Source organism: Ixodes scapularis, unplaced genomic scaffold (assembly GCF_016920785.2).
Source record: "Ixodes scapularis isolate PalLabHiFi unplaced genomic scaffold, ASM1692078v2 PGA_scaffold0__279_contigs__length_252992795, whole genome shotgun sequence".
Classification (NCBI taxonomy): Eukaryota; Metazoa; Arthropoda; class Arachnida; order Ixodida; family Ixodidae; genus Ixodes; species Ixodes scapularis.
Window position 1 is genome coordinate 132235279 of NW_024609835.1, and position 18734 is coordinate 132254012.

General features: G+C 45.0%; 1 protein-coding gene across 1 annotated transcript; it reads right to left on the minus strand.

The window, feature by feature from the left end:
• Positions 1-234: 234 nt before the first annotated feature.
• Positions 235-18175, minus strand: LOC8035698 (glutathione hydrolase-like YwrD proenzyme). The gene is made up of 9 exons (XM_040499958.1): positions 18094-18175; positions 9129-9282; positions 8446-8596; positions 6457-6660; positions 5706-5952; positions 4927-5092; positions 2303-2459; positions 1164-1334; positions 235-333 (listed from the first exon to the last, which is right to left on the minus strand). The coding sequence occupies exons 1-9, from the start codon at positions 18173-18175 to the stop codon at positions 235-237; spliced, it is 1431 nt and encodes a 476-aa protein (XP_040355892.1).
• Between the last annotated feature and the right edge of the window lie 559 nt (positions 18176-18734).

Consider the following 18734-nt stretch of genomic DNA (forward strand, 5'->3'; position numbering starts at 1 on the left):
ACCCGTGAAACACTAATGCTGGCGAAGTCTAGGACGTATAATAGCACGTCATAAGGTTATTTTAAATGCTTTGTGACCATTTTTTAGGGTAATACGACACGCTACATAAGCACAGGTTTATAAAAATACAACTTCCTGGAATTCCTAGAAAATGTTCTTTTTTTTTACAATATGTTTTAAATGGCTAGTTATTTGTATGTTTCCACAAAACATATTTTACAAGTGTATGACTACTTACTTCGGATGGACTTCCGCAATACCACCAAACTGCACCCGAGGTTCTTCGATCGCTCTCTGCGGGTCTAGACCGAACTCCAATTGGTTTAAGAGCACCTGGAATAAAGCGGAATTCCACCCTAAGTTTTGGCATGAATCATCATATCCGGTTCGGTTAAATGCGGCGTCTCGCCCCACTTGAGCCTTTTTTCGCTCTACAGATTTGATGTGTCCCTCTATAAGGGCGAACATTACTTGGTCGTTTTGTTAGAATGCAACCTTCCCACTAATGCCCTATTGTGTTGCGACGTACCTCATCAGGTGTATTTTCTCTCGTCAGTGCGTGATGCGCATTGTGCGGCACATAAATTGCCCACACGACCTTAGTACTATCTTGCGTGTCCCTCGGACAGAGTGTTTCGGAGCATCAAACTTCATTGTCCGCGTTGCTGCTCAGAATGAGCGCATTCCACGGCGCTAATAGTTTTTATAATAACCCCCTAATTAGGAATTAGAATTTAAAAAAAATAACGCCAGTTGTTTGTAATGAACGAACTTGGATAAGTCTTTAACCTTTCGTCGTTGAAACTAATATTTTCTAATGTAGAATCTGAGACTTCTCATCTCGTGCAGTTTTGCGCGTGTATGTGAAAATGTGCGTTTAAAAAAAAAAAAACATATTCAAAGTGTACGTTACATTTTGTAGCTATGTGGAACTTCCTGACCTACCACTGTGTAAGTAAATGGCGACGATTGCGATAATCGTGACCGCCTCGTGTGCTTCATCCTCGCCCTATACCAAAAGGTTAACTACATACGCAGTTCTTCACGACTCATAAGCATGAAGGCAGTAACACTGTATGCAGGCAAGTCCAGCGGTTTATCGACCTAATAATATCTGCCTACAGTTGGCAACATGTTAAGAAATGCAAGCATCAGCTACCCACTTGTAAAAGAATTTGTGGCTGTGCGGTTCCCCCCATGGTCCCCATGACACTCATCCACTCTCCGGACTCGGTATCCGTGACAATAACCGGCATGAGCGAGTGAAATGGCTTCTTGCGAGGTCCTGCGCAATTCGGATGTCCTGGACGCGCGTTGAATCCCAGGCCCCGGCTCTGTAAAGGTCAACATAACGGCTGTCGATTGGAATGAATTAAATACGTATGTTTATCTTTATGTGCGTTTTTATGATTATTATTGATGCCCACCAACAACAACGTGCCTCTCAGGTGAGGCCTCAGAACACAGACGAAAACGAAACATACACATATGCATCAAACACTCCAGCAGGGTGCACAGAAGAATACGGAGCCTAAAAATGTCAAAAAAGAAGATAGCTCTGACATTACTAAGCTCTGACATTACTAAGCTTTTTTTTTAATAGCTTGAAGGCTTTTAACGTGCCAATTGAAGGTTACAAAACGCTAGTAAAAAAAACTTCCATTCAGGTGGCAGGCGAAAGCTTGGAATACTTACCAACATAAAACAGTTCCGATGACCTCAAAGAACGAGAACACAAACAAACAAAAACTCATGGTGAATAATAATCTTTTGTATGACATTTTGCGATTAAAAAATGTGTGCAAAAATAAGGAATCATGAAGCTACCTGGAAGCGCACTGCAATTGTATCTTTGCAGGTCGCTCTTCCTCCGCCACTAAACGCGCCGCTTTGAAACCTATGCGCAGAGAATCCGAGGGAGAGGAGGAGACAAGAGCCTGCTAGGCGGCGTTGCGATCGCCATTAGTTCGGTTCTCGAGTAAAGATTGGTGGTACTTTTTCAGAGCAGGCTCTATGACAGTTTCTCAACTGAGTTGTTCTAGTACCGTTGGTCTACCCCCTAAGTATTCAAATCAATGCTCGGCGTTCTGACGTCCCCAAGCTCTCAAACCTCCTTCCTTAGTTTCTAGCCCCATTGTCCGGTGCTCGGTGTTATTGTTCTACGGCCAAGACAAAGAATATCTTAAGTATGCCCGTTATATACTGTCTGATCTATTTGAGATGAAAGAAAAACAAAAAACATCCGTAAAAGCTTTTCTATATCTTTGACTTCTTCCAGTGCAGTTCTTTATACAATGCGTACCTGAACTGAGAAACCATGCTCCTCGACAATGGTTGTTCCGAAGTAGAGTGAGTTACTGCTGATGAAACCGCAGGTGTTTCCCGTAATGTCTGCAGTCGCGGTGAACACGGTTCCTGCTTGTTTCATCGTCGGCACATTTCTGGGTGCGTGGTACCTCCTTTTTGGCGAGAAACAAAAGAAAAGGAAAGTAAGTGCTGAACTTCGTTGCCGCAGCCGTGAGCGGTTCGTAGCTAGCTGAAGCGTGGGACACGAAAATCTTCAAACTGTGAGCCCGTTAAAAGGGCAATTCCGCTCGATTCCGGAAATGTCGGGATAATGAGTAATTTCGCATTAGAAAGCACGAATAAAAGGTATTACGTATTTTGCTTTGCAAAAGTGGGATATATTATGTAAAATATTACTTTAAACATGAGCAGAAACCGAAACCGAACCTTCGGCCCTGTCGAACAACATTGACCTTTGGCCGCCAAAACATGGCAAGAGCGTGGTACGAGCGATGACGTCATTATCTACGCGACGACAGGCGGGGTCGTGTCGGGCCAGCGTTAAGGTGGACGTCTGCAAGCCGCAAGTGTCGTCTGCACCGCAGTTTTCCCTACGTTTTGGCGTCTACGAAATCCAACGACGTCTGCATAACTGCGGCATCAGTCTGTGCACGTTGTGTGAAGGAAACTCAGAGAGACAATAATAACAGCCGGCGAGATGGCGAGACGACGACGGCGTTTGTGACACAGGAGACTGCGGGACGTCCAGACGGCTCCCAAGACTGAGAAGCGCGCTGTGCAGGCGCGCCTATCAGGTGGACCGCTGAGTACACGCAACTGGCTAACGGCGAGAGGAGATGCTGCTGACGTCATTGGTACTCTCGCAGAGACAAGTACAAACAAGGGAAAAGAAGCAATGTTGATGACGTTTGGCTCCATGATGGCTACGCCAGTACCTAGCCTTGTCTGCGCAGTTGATTGCGCCTCCATTCACCCGCTGAAGCCAGCCGATTTCGGTAACGTGGCGCGTTCCAAAGTTCGCCGGACAATTTGAACGGAAGCCAGAGCACACTTCAAGAACTCTGAGTTAGGAGCGGACTTCTATAGCTTTTTCTCCCGTGAATTGAGTTATCGCACTTATCTTGGGCTGAAGTAAACGTAAACATTGGCTGATTAAGAGACGGGAGCGGGAGATTCCGGATGTTTTTAACCCCCTCCCCTCTTTTCTTGAATTCCGGATGTGTAAAATTTTAGGGAGGTGCAATCGGGAAAAGGGGGGTGCGGGTGGGGGGGGGGGGGTGTTCTTTTTGCACTTTTCACATGGCACCTGTATCCGCCCCCAACGTAAACCACATTTATTTAAAAAAATAGTTGCAGCGATTTTTGCCAAGCTTAAGGCGATCCTCTTTGCCGCCTGTTGTCTGTCCAGAGCAAGGATGTTTTAGTTGGCAGGAGGTGGCTTAATTATTCTCCATACATGGAGCGAAGTGCAACAGAAGTAGGCGTGGCCACGAAATGTCCCCTCAATCTCTCGGCTATTGAGACGACACACTTTCAGTCTTTTTCTTTTTCTAAGTTCCCCATTTTTTACCTTTGTCTGGGGTAAATTTCATCATAATTAGGAAACTCAGTTAACGGACGCCGCCATGAAAATATGAGGCAAACATCTGCTTTGCCTAGGCACTACCTTGGCAACGTGGTTGTTTGCCCCATATTTTTATGGCGATGACCACTGAATCGGTGTCAAACAGGTGATATTTAGAGACCAACACTTGCCTAACCAGTAGAAGTCAACGCATAGTGGACGCTCTAGACAGCGCGCCGAGATCGTCATCCAGAGCGAGATGTCATGGCGCGTCTTTGGAAGACACAGTCGTCGTACGCGCGAACGCTGAGAATAGCACAGCGGTTTGAGAAAGCCATTCAAGCCCTGCTTCCAGTGGGGACTCGTTTCCCTACGCCGTGATAATAATGCGGGTTCGCATCGAAACTCCTTTTGGTGCGCCGATCGTATTGAAAGCCAGCCGTGACAGTGAGCAGACGGAGCATACTGAAGGCACAGAGCAGACGTCACTTAAGCCTAACGTAGTTGACCGAGCGGCGAGCAGAGTATGGGAGGAGCTTGGGTGAAAACGCTTCGGTGAGTAAGGCAGTCTGGATTGAGTTTTTTTTTCGGCGTCACCGGGCTCAGCGCCATGCCGGTTCTGCCCTAGTTAAACGTCCTGGGTCCAGAGCGTCGTGACGCCATTGACCGAATCCCCGAGCCAGCTTGGTGGCGAGCAAGGGTCATCTAACACCGCTAATGACGTCACGTTTTCTAGTTTTTCTCTTCGCTCTCGTGCTTTCCTACCGTCAGCGCGCTGCCTCGGGGTGGCCTACTTTGACATTTTGATTGGTTATTACGACGCTCCTACTAACAAAATTCAAAATAAAACTCAGTACACATAATTTTAAAGGTGTCTACATCACAACTTGTGCGGTTGGTTCGAGTTCAAGGATGCTTGCAACTTCATTTTCAGTAACATTTATATTGAACTATATCGTATTTTTGACTTGTGGTCTTCCCTGGCTACAGAAAACTGTATTGTTTTTTTTTTCATTTATTCTCCAAATCAACAAGGAATTAAAAGGCAACATTACCTATCGAGGAGAATAAGATCTTGTCTCTTCCTCCCATGTTCCTTGCTTATCATTTCAGTGATTGAGCCTGTCGCCGGGTCGGACACGCAGGACAACCCATCAGCGTAGGCCAACCTTAGGGCTTCGACAAGCAGATGCTGTACGTCTCCAGGCTTCTGTCTGACATCTAATGACACGCACGCAAGCAAGATAGGTTTAAACAGGATGATCCAGATGTAGTCCTCCATATATATTTCCCGATTTTCGGAAGATGTCTACTGTGGTATGCACGTTTTATTGTGGTATGCGTTTCTTTAATAAGGGGAAGCTATAGCTTTCTATGATTAAAAAAAGTTAACAAGAACACATCACGTTTTCTTAAAAAGAGTCTCAAAGCCTTGTTTGTTTCCAGTGAATGCTCAATATTTACTTAAAATCAAAGATTGAAGAATGCGAAATGGTTTACCTTAAGAAGCTTGTTTTCCTTATCTTTAAATAAAATAGGACTGGCTAGTTAAAGACGCGTGAAATAACGAAATAAAAAAAACAATGCTAATATACACTAAAATTTTTGTACAAAAAAAAAAAAAACAGTCGAAAAACCAGAGCAAAACAAGAAAGTCTTTGATGAGTATACCAAGTCTCTGACATAGAAACCACTGTAACAGAATCAGTGTAAGTGCTGCACGAAAATGTTGTGTTGCTCCGGATATTGTCTTGCGAACAGTATTTAATCTATTTAATTAGTGTCAGAAAACGGTAGCCTCGTGTTATTGTGATCCGTCAAATTACAAACTTACTGTGCAAATCAAAACCTTCGATGATATTTAGGGCTTCCAGCAAGATGGCGCCCTGACTCGGCAATGGCACGGTGTGCACTGTGGTCCCTCGGTACGTCGTAGAGATTGGTGGCACAGCCGCTGGTTCAAGTAAGTGATCTTTGAGGTCTTCTGTGGTCATGACCCCTCCGGCAGCCGCAACCGCCTCTACTATGCTTTGAGCAACGGGACCCGTGTAAACGGCGCTAGGTCCCTCTTTCGATATTTTCTGCAGAAGGGGAAATGTTTCGATCATTTAGTTCCACGTTAGGGTAAAAACTCCTTTGGTCTAGCGACTAAATTCATCCCCAATACTCGTATTTCACGCGTAATAGCGATCTGCTTGATCATCGTCATGATACATGCAACACGACGGCTCCAACGGGGGCCTAAAATGCAACTACAAAACAGAATTTTAACATATTTTTAACATATTTTTTGGCTTGACTTATTGTAACATGAGGGAGTTAAGTTTGTACACGCAACATATTCGTTAACTTCTTTACCCAATTGCCCTTCGTTTGGTGAGAGTAAATATTCAGCAACAAATGTTTTTTTCCTCCCAGCAGTGCGTCTACCCTGTCACAGACTTCTAAGCTATCATGCTTATTTCTTAATTTTATTAAGAAAAATAAAACAGAATCGGTATTAACGTGAAGTATTTGTCATATACAACTACCACGACCACACCTTACTATAAAGTCCACATACCAACTGCAAAGGAGAGGCTTACATTTAACAGTCCAGCCATGGGAATGTTCTTGCAAATGTCTCCGGGGTTAGGCGTGAACTTGCCATCCTTCAGAAAAGTTTTTCCTCCATGAATTTTCGTAAGAATTGAGCGGCGCCTTCCCCATTCGAGAGAACTGATAACACCTACTGGAAAACCCTCTTCGGCGAAATGTATTGCTGGTTGCAGAATATCGGCCATGCTTAACTGGAAGATTGCAAAAAGGGACAGCGATAAGACATTTGTTTTCTAGAATGCGCTTTAAAGAATTTGATTTTTTTCTTTGCTCTTAGTAGAATTTGGATGGATAAATAAATAAATAATTAGTTCTACGCAGGTTTTTCTTTTATTTTTTTTACTTTTTTTTAAAGATAACCTTACTGGTGTAAACTCAGGGCTCAAGTTCAGCAAAACAGAACTGAAATACGCCGCTACATGTTAGTTCAGCACGTTTTTGTGCTGCACAACGGGTTGAAGGTCGAAGTCGCCATTTTTTCCAGGGAAACAATTTGAAAGTGACTACTCCAGCATCGTAGTAATTACAACTCGATTTGAATTTCTGTTTGCGGTGCATCTATATTTTTCTCAGGACAACGTCACTCCGATAGGCATTTCTGCCTCCCACTTGCACCTTGTCATATATTTTTCTTGCAAGTGCGAGTAGAGTTTCGATTTTCTGCTTTATTTCACCCACAGGGGTCACATTCTATCTTCTTACACCTACAATATTAACGACACTGTACTCAGTAGTGCTTCATCCTACAAATATCTCGGTCTTCATATAACAAGCGATTTAACATGGACCACTCATATTAATCACATAATCGCTAAGGCAAATAGCACACTGGATTTTCTACGAAGGAACTTAAGACTCGCCCCCCCCCCCCCCCCCCCTAAAGTGAAACAGATCGCACACCTAGATTTAGTCCGCCCCAAGCTAGAGTACGCTGCATCCGTATGGTCCCCGTGGCAGAACTACCTTAAACGAGAACTTGAAAGTGTGCAAAACAAGAGGTTTGAGATTTATTTATTCTGATTATTCTTTTTATACTAGTGTTTCTGGTTTGCGAGAGCGAGCGAATCTTCCTGAGCTCGCTTTACGAAGAAAGATATCTCGATTGACGCATTTTTCAATATCTACCACCACAACCCTACGCTGAGAAAAATTTTACTCCCACGTCCCATTTCGCTTTTTCCATATAGGCTCTATTTTACAGCTGTAAAATCGAGCCTATATTTCCCTCCACCGCCTCCTACGCCAATTCTTTTCTTCCTTTGACACTATTAGAATGGAATGCTTTACCTGATAACATAGTTACAACTAACAATGTGGACGTATTTAAGAAAAGCTACTAGGTGAACATTTAGGTCCCTGTGCAAATAATGCTGAGTCTTAACATGTTAATATTGTGGCCTTCATTTACTTTTTTTTATTATTTTTTGTGTTCATTTGTATTTTTATTGCTGCTCACGGGTTTGTATTACTATGTTCCATATTGAAATATTCAGTTTGTCATTCATTGTGTTGCTGCTCACGAGCTTGTATTACTGTTTTTACATTGGAACTTTTAGTGTCCCATATCCCTTGTGTAATGCCCTGTAACGGGGCCTTCAAGGTAATATGAAATAAACAAATAAATAAATAAATTATATATAAGTATACACGCAGCAAAATCATAGGAACCAAAGATAAATTTTCTAAGGTGTCTTTTTAGCCTATGTTTGACTTTCTTTGTTTCTTTGTGGCTCTTTTTTTTTTCTTTTTGTTATATCAACGCCGATTGACACAACGGAAAATACTAAAGCACAACGCTCGTTTTTATAATTTTCATGTTTCTGAAATTAACACGCTGTCTTGATTTTCTAAGTATCTCTAGTTGGATGAAATGCTTAGCAGACTCTTCCGTGATCCTTACAGTTTCGTTTTGTTTTAGCTATGTTCCCGATTCCCGACAACTGATACTCAGATAATTATATCACGATCAATGTTACCTTGCCGCTTCCAAAAGCACGGACTGTGTCGAACCAACACTTGACAGCTCCCGGAACTGTAGCTAGGAGGCCCTTCGATCGGGCTTCGACGCTGGTGCCGAAGCCTTTGGACAGCAGGAGCTCCATTGTCAGCATTGCCGGACTCCTTCCGCTTCCAAGAAAATTTACCACTTCAGAAACATTACTAAAGTTTATTGATAACCGACACCTCAACGTTACAGTGACGTGATTGGAAACTACGTCTAATTGATAGAAAATAGGCAGTTTCTAATTTCTGATTGGTATTCGATTTCACGGAACGTTGTGTGCTAAACTGCAACAACTCGTCGCTTTTCTATTCGATTTTGGTAGACTGCGCCACGTCATCACGCGTGTGTATCTTGCTTAGCTTACCAATCAGCATCAAAATGCCGTTCTATGTTTGACAAACGATTCCGTACAACCCAACACACAACGCGCAGAGCACGCTTTCTCTCTCTCTTTCTTCATTATTTTATGATAGATACATGCATTAATCAGAAACTACAATTAAGTCTCCCGTCAGCTTTGTTGAGCACCACGTATTTTTTTTTTAAATCTAAGCTAAGAAATTCTCCGTAAACATGATCTCTGGCCAAAATCCCACTATCATAGAGGATTTACTCATATCAAAGTGTTAAAATTAGGAAGAACAAGGTAGATACCTGCCGTCTATGCAATGCACCTTCTTCTTAGAGGCATCGTAGAAAAGACAAAAGCAGTCGCCGCCGACACCACCAGCGTACGGCTGAAGCACTTGGAAGACGGCAGCCATTGCTACAGAGGCGTCGGCCGCGTTTCCGCCCCTCTGCAGAGTCTCTGAACAGACAGAAGTGACGAGTGAGACTTACGCACGATTAATTGTTTTAATTCACTTATCAGTGTCATAGCATCTACCATAGAATCCCGAACCCTGCTTCCTCCCCGGTCATAGCGGGCTGTTTAGAAACTCTGGTGTTCAACGTTGACAGGACTGTACTAACAATCTCTCTCCCATGTCCTGGCCGAACTTCCCCGATGGAATTTCGCAGTCGCACTTGCAGTTAAACAAAACACTGGAGTTCACTTTATTGAACGAAAGAACTGGGGTGCGACAGCACTCAGACATATTGATACGCGCTGAATGTACAGCGTATACGTGACGAACCAGAAATGAAGAACCCGGCAGTCACGCCGCACAGTACTCGAGTGCGCAGAAAAAGACCTGAACGTAGCGGACGCTCTGAACGCAAGTGCTTGAGGAGAAATCGGTATTCTCGAACGCGTTTTTAAGTTAGAGGAGGAAAGAGGCGTTTTCGTACGGAAAAGATAGAACTTCCGGTGTCCCTTAAGCTCCCGATCCCCCCAGTGCGGGCTGTTGCGATAGCGACAGCGTCTTTGGCAACACGAACAACCAATCAGAGAGCTCGGCATGGTTCGGAGCACGTGAATTTTGAATGACAAACGCAGGCACCTTTCCGGCAGTTCTTGTCTGGGGATCGTGTGCGTGCAGTGAAAGGTCGAGGCTACCACGACTTAAACGAGGCCGAATGCTGAAGCCGGGTTAACCGCCTTCGTCGACTGCTACAAACTCGATCGCTACGAAGTAAACACAACTGTCATCGTTACTAAAAAAAGACAGCCCGCGCCGCCCGTTTGCAATGAGGTGTAGATAGAAGCATATCGGCGCGGCGTTTTTCGTGGCCTCGGAGATGCAAGAGTGAGCCGACGTCCAAGAAGACAAGTTTAAACGATAGTATCAGCAAGACTCACGTAAATATCTGTTTAAACTCAGAGCGGACGCGCGCGTTTGATCGAAGCGCTGGATTCGCGGTGTTGGACCATTTCTCGGTAAGCACTTCGGGACCAACCTTTGACGATTGCATCTTGATGCTGACGTGACACTCGGCAAAGAAAAGCTGGACCAGCATTGCGTAGCTCCCATGAACAATTCTAGCTCGACAATGAGGACGTACCGTCGTGTCGGAAAAAAAAAAGTGCCATACTAATTTGAAAATGTACATACCATACGGCGTTTATTTGAGCTCTATATCGCACAAAACAAGGAGATAGAACCGATGGCAGGCCCTTTTCGACGACAGCGTTCATCCCCGCTGACTCGGAAAACAAAGGAATGACAAATAGAAGAGACAGACCTCGCAATTGAAAACTGAGGTCAGCGATCAAACTATTAGTATACGAGAATGGTCGACAAGGGTCGTGCTGGCATATTCCTTCAGCAAGACACCCGGTCGTGTGCAGACGGTCTTGGCCAGAGACCGTCGAAGCAATGCTGCGTCTCAGCAGGTCGCCGAGCTAGCCCTTGGCGGTAGCTTTTTCCGGGTGTCTCTGGATCCAGCATTGAAGTCCGTTGTGGTCGGTTTCAGATACTTTTTTTGTTTTTTTCTTGCCGCTTGAAGTCGGGAAGCGCGAGAGGAGCACGTAAAAAAAATAAGTGTCCGTGGGTCGTCGCGAACAAGTAACTCAGCGACGTTGTCGGCTATGTTGACTTGATCGTAAAAAAGTGCGTAAGACAACTCCGGAGCCGTCGCAGGATTCCTGCGTAACCCTCTCAAAAGTTATGATAGTTTAGTTTCGTGACTACGAATTTGTTCTCACGTTTTGACTTGTGCACATTTGTGGCGTTAGATTGTTTCGTGAAACTTACCTCGGACCATGCTGACGAGATACGCTTGGAGTTTTCTTCGGATATGCGACTGACTGTACCTTTAGATGTCCCCTCGAAATTACCTGCTAGCCGCTCTTCTCAGAAAAGAGAATTTAAATTCGCCTAGGCTAACCAGTGTGGAGAGATCTTAACTTGGGGTGTTTGATAAAACAACCAGTCTACCATAACCTGAGGCACAGTACCCATGTTTGGATGACAACCACGCGCGGGGCACTCTCTCCGACCGTCGGGTGAAGCCGGCGCTTGGACCGTTGTTTTTGGCGCTCGACAAGGCGACTCCGTGACCCGCTATCTTTTTATGATATACGTCCTGAGGCTACGCAAATGATGGTGAAAGTTTTGTCCTGGCAACATTGGTACGAACCTTTGTTTGTGGTCGTGTCTGGACAAAATGTCGAAGTCATAATTAATATTAAAAAAGGTGACAACCAATCTTTAGACAAGTATCACTAAGCTGCTTACTTTAATATTGAGTGCCTGATTTTTTCTAAGTGCGACATGCAATATAACGTCAATTTGTACAACCTAACCACTGCTCTATGTTTGCTTTCCAATGTTTCCGCTAGATTTGTCCTGGCCATCGCATTGCAAGGTCGCGGTTCCGGGTCTGGGAAGCAACTCGTTCGCGTTAGTTGGCAGATGCCTTTTTCGCCTGTTTAAAAACAAATGGGAATAATCTAGCGGTTTCTTATACAACGTACGTGTTCTATGGGCCACGTTATGAATAAATTGAAATCCTGAAGCCAAAATCAGGTAGCAGTGGCGCATTTGTAAGCAAATTAAGAAATTGAAAAAAAAAGAATCAAAGATTTGCAGTTTTTGTGCATTTGTCAACATGCCCTTCAGCATTGCAAACTTAGGCGTCGTGTCGCAAAATAAAAAAAAATAAAAAAGAAACCCGACTCGTTGCATCAAATATTTGTTTTGCCTAAAAATGTAAGCCGGTGAGTGTAAGGAACGGCGAAGGCTCCATGGGTGGTTCGTTACCACTTGAGGGACTTGGCTTGTAGGGAAGCATTGACGTAGCACTTCCCGTGGTGGGCGATCTTGAGAGGCAGGCGTACTTTACGACGCGAGAGTCGGAACGCGCGTTTTTAACCGAGAAAATGAGAACTAGCGTTTCAGGCCGGCAGAGCACGGTGGTTCAGGCAGGCACTGTTGACATCGGTCTTTCTCGACCGTTGGGGCACGGTAAAAAGGCAACGTCAGACCGGGTCTGGCGGAATGAATGACGGGTGTTCCACCCTGTCGGCGCCTTCCACAGCGGAGTCGACTGTCTGAGTCACCTTGCGAGTTCAATGTTATTTCGCTTGCACCCGAGCCCGCCTGACCTTTGACCGTGAGATATACGGGGATCTCGGGATTTTACGCGGGAACGTATGCCAGTTCCCCATGGTTAAAAGGTGAGCCGATTGGTTGTGGCCTTTCAGCCAGTGTGAAGCGCCCACCTGACGAGGCGTCGAAAATTTGCCGGTCCATCAAAAGGAGATGGGCCAACAAGGGAATTTCGGTGGAAACGCAGAAATGGAGTTTAGTTTGTGCTGGGGAGCTCGAGAGCTAACGCTCAGCGTTCGTGCCCGGTCGACAAACTCCTAGAGACAATGTTTCCGTCATCAGATTTTAAAGATGGGCTCAGGAGGTTTCTGAGATCGCCTAAATAAGGTGTAACTCACTCTGCTGGCTCTAAGCATCCTGGAAATCCCTAAATCATGATGATACGCGGACGATTTCCCTATTAAAAACGATATCAAACATCGCAACACACCGAGGTCATCTCCAGCCATGAGAGGAGCATGTTCCGAAACCAGCACCGCTGTCAGCCAATAGCAAGCCAAGGATACTGGCGCCTCCGCCCGGTGGAATAGCGGAGTGATATCTCGAATGCCAGCGTCTCGTTGCCCATACAGCCCGGACTATGATTCAACCCAGCGAGCGCGTGCTTGAGCTCAGCTGACAACCGAACCCATCACTCCCCCCCCCCCCCCCCCCCAATCAAAAATAAAGACGTTTACAAATTTGTGAAACGCGAAATTGGAGCGCTACTCTTGAGAAGGTGGAGAGGAGAGTACGGAGGAGAGGGTATTCCCCTCCTCCTCCATATCCTCTGCTCGTCCCCTCCTTTCTTCCTCCTCCTTTTCCTTGTCTCGCATTCTCCTCCTTCTTTCGTCCTCCTCCTTACGCTCCCCTCCCCCACAGTTTCCCCGATAAATTTACTTGAAGTTGACGCTACGTGACCTCAACAGCAATTCAGTTCCACGGTGTCGACATCACTGCTGTTCAAATGCTGTTGAAGTCATGTGACGTCAATTTTCCCGCTAAATCTAGCGAAAAAACCAAATTTCTTTATAGATGACGTGACATCAAGTCATGTGACCTCATTTTCCCCGCTAAATTTAGCGGGGAACCGAATTGCTGTTGAGGTCACGTGATGTCAATTTTCCCGCTAAATCTAGCAGTGCAACTGAATTTATTCATTGGTGACGTGACACCAAGTCACGTAACGTCATTTTCCGCGTTATATTTAGCGGCCAAACTGAATGTGCGTTGAGGCCACTTGACGTCCATTTTCCCGCCAAATTTAGCGGGGAATCGAAATGCTGTTGAGGCCATGTGACATTAATTTTCTCGCTAAATATGGCGGAGAAACTGAATTTGTTCATAGCCGACGTGACACCAAGTCATGTGACGTCATTTTCCCCGCTAAATTTAGCGGGGAAACTGAATGGATGTTGAGGTTACGTGACGTCAATTTCCCCGCTAAATTTAGCGGGGAATCGAATTGGTGTTGAGGTCGTGTGACGTCAATTTTCCCGTTAAATCTAGCGCGTTCACGCCGACGCTGACGCCGACGGTGACGCCGACGTCGCGAAACCCGGAAACGGGCGCCTAAGAGCTGCGTTCTAAAACATTGTTCGCTGAATTTGAATTTGATACGTATAATGCCGTATTATGTACCCTCTCCATGAAAAATTAACATTTTTCGACTACTCTTTACTTCCTTCTATCATCTACAAAATCTTACACATTTTGTAATTACAGTGTTTACAATCTCAACGGAATGTCGCGCTTTCATTGGTCACATGTCGTCTTATCTACCGGCGCAATGCTCTTCCCATTGCCGGTGATAGTTTCCATCTTGGATTGCTTTTTTATTAGAGAAATGGGCCACGCATCGTTGTGATTTATGGACTTCTAGGATGCTTAGAGCCCTCAGAGTGAGTTATTGCCATATTTAGGCCATCTCAGAAACACCCTCAGGACACGTTTATTCAAGCTCGGGTTTTAGCTTAGATAAACTGACATCCGAGCATCTCCTCCCCGACCGCGTATAGGGGACGTTACCTTCTTCAGCATTGTTTCGCAAAAGTATTTTCGTTCGCTACAAAAGTTATAATTTGGTTATTATAGAGTAACTCCCAAGTCCAACTGAGTTAGTCCTCGACGGCCAAGGGAAGCTACTTCGTCTTTGACAAGAATCACCCATCTCCACACAACGAAGTTCGTCACCCCAACTGGACCTGGCAACCGAGAAGGTGCAAGGAGGTAAGTGAACCCGTGCTGTAATGCCACCCAATGTTCTGCGCGCTCATGGCGTTTGTTTTCAGGTCACAGCCGGTTCTACCCAATATCTCTCTCTACCTTGGAGACATTTTCTTTTTGCTTCGTTAGTCTTTACGTATTTTTTTTAATTTTTTTTTATTTACTGGTATAGAAAAAAAAGGGGGGAGGGGGGGGGCTAGGTTAAACTTGGGCAATATTTTTAAAAAAACAAGAATTTTGAACTTCCAGATCTCAAATATAACTACCTGTACATGTAAGGACGACACTTACAAGCAAATGCGTATATATTGTAGACATAAAAATGAAGAACATATATATATATATATATATTCTATGATAGCGGCCACAAGAAATGCAGTTTTCTCTTGAATATTGTCCTTACAAAGTATAAAACGAATAGCTCTAGAAACCACTCATGCCATCCTTGTTCAGACCGCTTGGTTATAAAGTGGAACTCAGTTTACTTGGAAAAGAGAAAATAAAAAAAAATGTAAACCTGAGTATGATCATGTTTCCGTGATGCACAAGTGCATCGGGAGAAACATTCAGACCAGGTGACCATTTTCCTTCGAAGTCAGTTAGGTCCCCTAGCGCCAAAGGATGCAAAGCATTAAAGTATTGTACCGGCTGTTGAACTTCCTCCTCACAAAGTATATCCGATACAAAGGACACTTGCAGTGGGAGAAGCGCGTGTCGTCTAGATGACACCCGATTAGAGTTGCTCTTGTCACGTGCAGGTGACAGGGTGCGATGCTGCTTTCCTATTTCCATAAGTCCCCCGAGTCACAGCCTATTACTTCTTTGTCAACGTTGTCGCTCGTGCCATAGTAAAGACCGATTCGCACATTTACTGTAACTAAACTACAACCGGTGTGTCAGTATTTTTTTCTCTTTTTTACTGCAGCATCTGGAGCCATCGTACACTCGCTAGGTTGATATTACGGCTTTTCCGTTTGCCCTCTTGCCCAGCCACGTAGTTCACGCACCTGGCAAACGGAATGAAATAAATAAACGAGGAATTAAACGTGAAACAGGTAAAAATACACACAGAAGATGCAAACCAACTGTGTGGCGAAAGCAAAGCCTTGTTGTCCCGAACTCCGCAAATTCCCCAATTCAAGATGGCGGTTTACCGTCAAGCTGACAGTGCGCTGGAAACCACGTGCTCGCTGACCAATCAATCGCCTGATTTTCATCCCGTGAATGGTGCCGCTCTCTGAGCGTGAGCATGGCCAGGCAGTCTGATAGCATGGTGCAAGACCGAGCGTTGGCTGATCCATTGAGCGCCTATTTTCCACCACCTTGTGAGCTTCGTGGTAGACATAGTGTATACACAGAATTCGTGTAGAGAAAGCTGGAGCTTGGAACTGCCACGTGTGCAGTTTGAAATACCAGTTTTTCCGGTTTTAAATAAGACGCGTATTCGCGTTGTCCCGGTGTGCATTCGTGTAGGCGCTACTGCGTGATGCACGCGATAAGTATCACATTTTACCACTTTGACCACTTTAATGGTCAACTTATGCCTCTTCTGGTTCTAGCGAAGAGATTAGACGCCATTAAAATGTAAACTACCATTCTGATATCTGAAAATGCATTCCATAGAGAACATTTTACTGGTTCGGTTTTGCTGCTTTCAATCTAAAGACATTTGAAATCCCCGTCTGACTAATGATCATATCTAGGGATGGTAATGCTCTCACACAGTAGCGTAATTTACAACTATACTTCATCTCACGAATATTGTGCTGCGCTATCAATGGAACAAGCAGGAAGGAGTAGTTCCGCAAAATGGGTCGTTCACACTAGAGCGCGCTCGAAGCAGGCAACCTCTGGAGGCGCGCACTTGCAATTGTAACTTCTGTCAGATAGCACAAAACTCCTGACATATACAAAATAACCCCACCCTTCCGCCCCCTCAAAAAAAAAAAAGAAGAAAATACAAGCATTTTTTAATTAGAAAATAAATTACGCGTCGCCGAAAGCTCATACTCCGCCTAATGTAGCGCTCATGGTCCAAACAGGTGCCGACGTTTCAGAAGTAACCGCTATCTCATTCTAAATTTATAAGTCATTTATGAAACTTTTAACGGAACATGGGACCGGTTTTCTGTACACGGAGTCATTCAGCTCCATGTAGTCGAGAGCTCCGCCACCTGCCATTTTCCAATTGAAAATTTCAGAAAATCACTTTAACTTTTGTATAAAATAACGCTTTGTTCTTAAAGATTGATTTCTGGTTCGGACCGTTAGCGCAATTTATGGGCTGACAATGAGCGTTCGGCGATGCGTCGTTTAATTTAACAAATAAAAAAAAGACAAAAAAAAGACGTTTACAATTTTTTGTAACGCCAAATTAGAGCGCAGCTCTCGAGGAGGAGGACGGGGTGGTACGGAGGGGAGGGTATGCCCCTCTTCCTTCCCCGTTAAATTTAGCGGGGGAAATTTTCCGCTTCATTCAGTTTGAAAATTTTACTTTCGTGACGTCACATGTGACGTCACTACGGAAAATCCAGCCATAATTTTTTCTGCCAAAATTAACGGAAAATTTTCCCCGCTATATTTAGCGGGAATATTGGCAATGCTAGATGCGTGTGACGTCAACCGCATCCAAGCGTGACATCATGCACACGTGACGTCACGTGTGACGTTACGAGGGGCACCCTCTTGAGGGTTACCCTCGTGACCCTCTTGAAGGTAACCCTCGTAACCCTCGCCAGGGTAACCCTCGTGATTCTCGTGAGGGTAACCTTCGTGACCCTCGTGAAAGTAATCCTTGTGACCCTCGTGAGGGTAACTCTCATAGCCGTCATGAGGTTAACCCTCGTGATCCTCGTGAGGGCAACCCTCGTAACCCTTGTGACCCTCGTGAGGGTAACCCTCGTAATCCTCGTGTGGGTAGTTTTTGTAACCCTCGTGAGGCCAAACCCTCGTAACCCCCGTCAAGGTAACCCTCGCGACCCTTGTGAGAATAACCCTCGCGACCCTCGTGAGGGTAACCTCGAAACCTTTGCAAGGGTAACCCTCATGACGTAAGAGGTGACGTCACGTTTGACGTCATTATGAGAACTTTCCATAATGCAACGCGCGGTTACGCCGACGGTGACACGGACGCCGACACCGACACTGACCACGACGCCGACGCCGGCACCGACGCCGACGCCGACGCCGCTCAAGCGGGAAACGGGCGCCTAAGAGCTGCGCTCTAAAAAAGCATATACCTTTTAGGGGGATTTTTTAGGGGAAACGAACCCACCGCCTACACCATGTGGTGTAGGAAGTTCGTGCGCTAAGGTATCGGCGGATCTGGTTAATTCTCGATGCCTGCATAATTACCTGGAAACAGAATAGTTGCAGAACGTTTAGAACGAGGGCCGTGAAAACTCACGCGAAAAAACCCTTACCTAATGCGGCCGTCGTAGCCAACACTTCGTTGCTCACAGCCGCACCTCTCAGTGCCAGCACGGGAGAGCGCGAAGATATCATTCGAGACGGTTGACAGCAGCATGTTGCCTTGCTGGATATCTTTAAGTGTGTTGAAAAAGTTTTGAATGCAGTCATTGCTGGAGACGTAACTAGCAGTCTAGTACCGCTCTAGGTGAAAAATAAAACCCTTTTAAATAGAGCTTTGATGAGGCCATCTGCACAGTTGTCGGTGATACGCACCGCGGCTTTAAGGTATTCCCGCAGCAATGACACCAGCAACCGCGCGTGGCTGACAAATTACAACCCACTTCCGCAACGCAGAAGAGCATTGAATTGGATAGGAAAAAGTACAAAAACACGAGACTAAAATACGTCGTCTCAGCAGCTTCGGTATTTTTATTCGAGATGGTACGAACAATGGAAAATGATTGTAAGTATTACCAAATGTAACCAGATTACTCTTAGCAGAAAGCGACAGCCAGTTCCTTTTTAATACTCGATTTGCGGTGTTTTGCTGAGAAAGGTAGAAGTATCAAAGAAGTACCTAGGTATACAATTCACGCACAATCAGTCATGGAATGCTCACGTTGGCTTTTTCACTGCTGAAGTGAACTGTATG

What these genes read in the sequence shown, in the direction of transcription:
- LOC8035698 (XM_040499958.1), bottom strand. Translation starts at nt 18,175, where the DNA reads ATGATATCTTCGCGCTCTCCCGTGCTGGCACTGAGAGGTGCGGCTGTG. An exon ending in CCATGGCTGGACTGTTAAAT is followed by an intron (nt 5,953 to 6,456) that starts GTAAGCCTCTCC and finishes CCCCTTCTGCAG; the next exon opens with AAAATATCGAAAGAGGGACC. An exon ending in AGCATGGTTTCTCAGTTCAG is followed by an intron (nt 1,335 to 2,302) that starts GTACGCATTGTA and finishes TGACCTTTACAG; the next exon opens with AGCCGGGGCCTGGGATTCAA.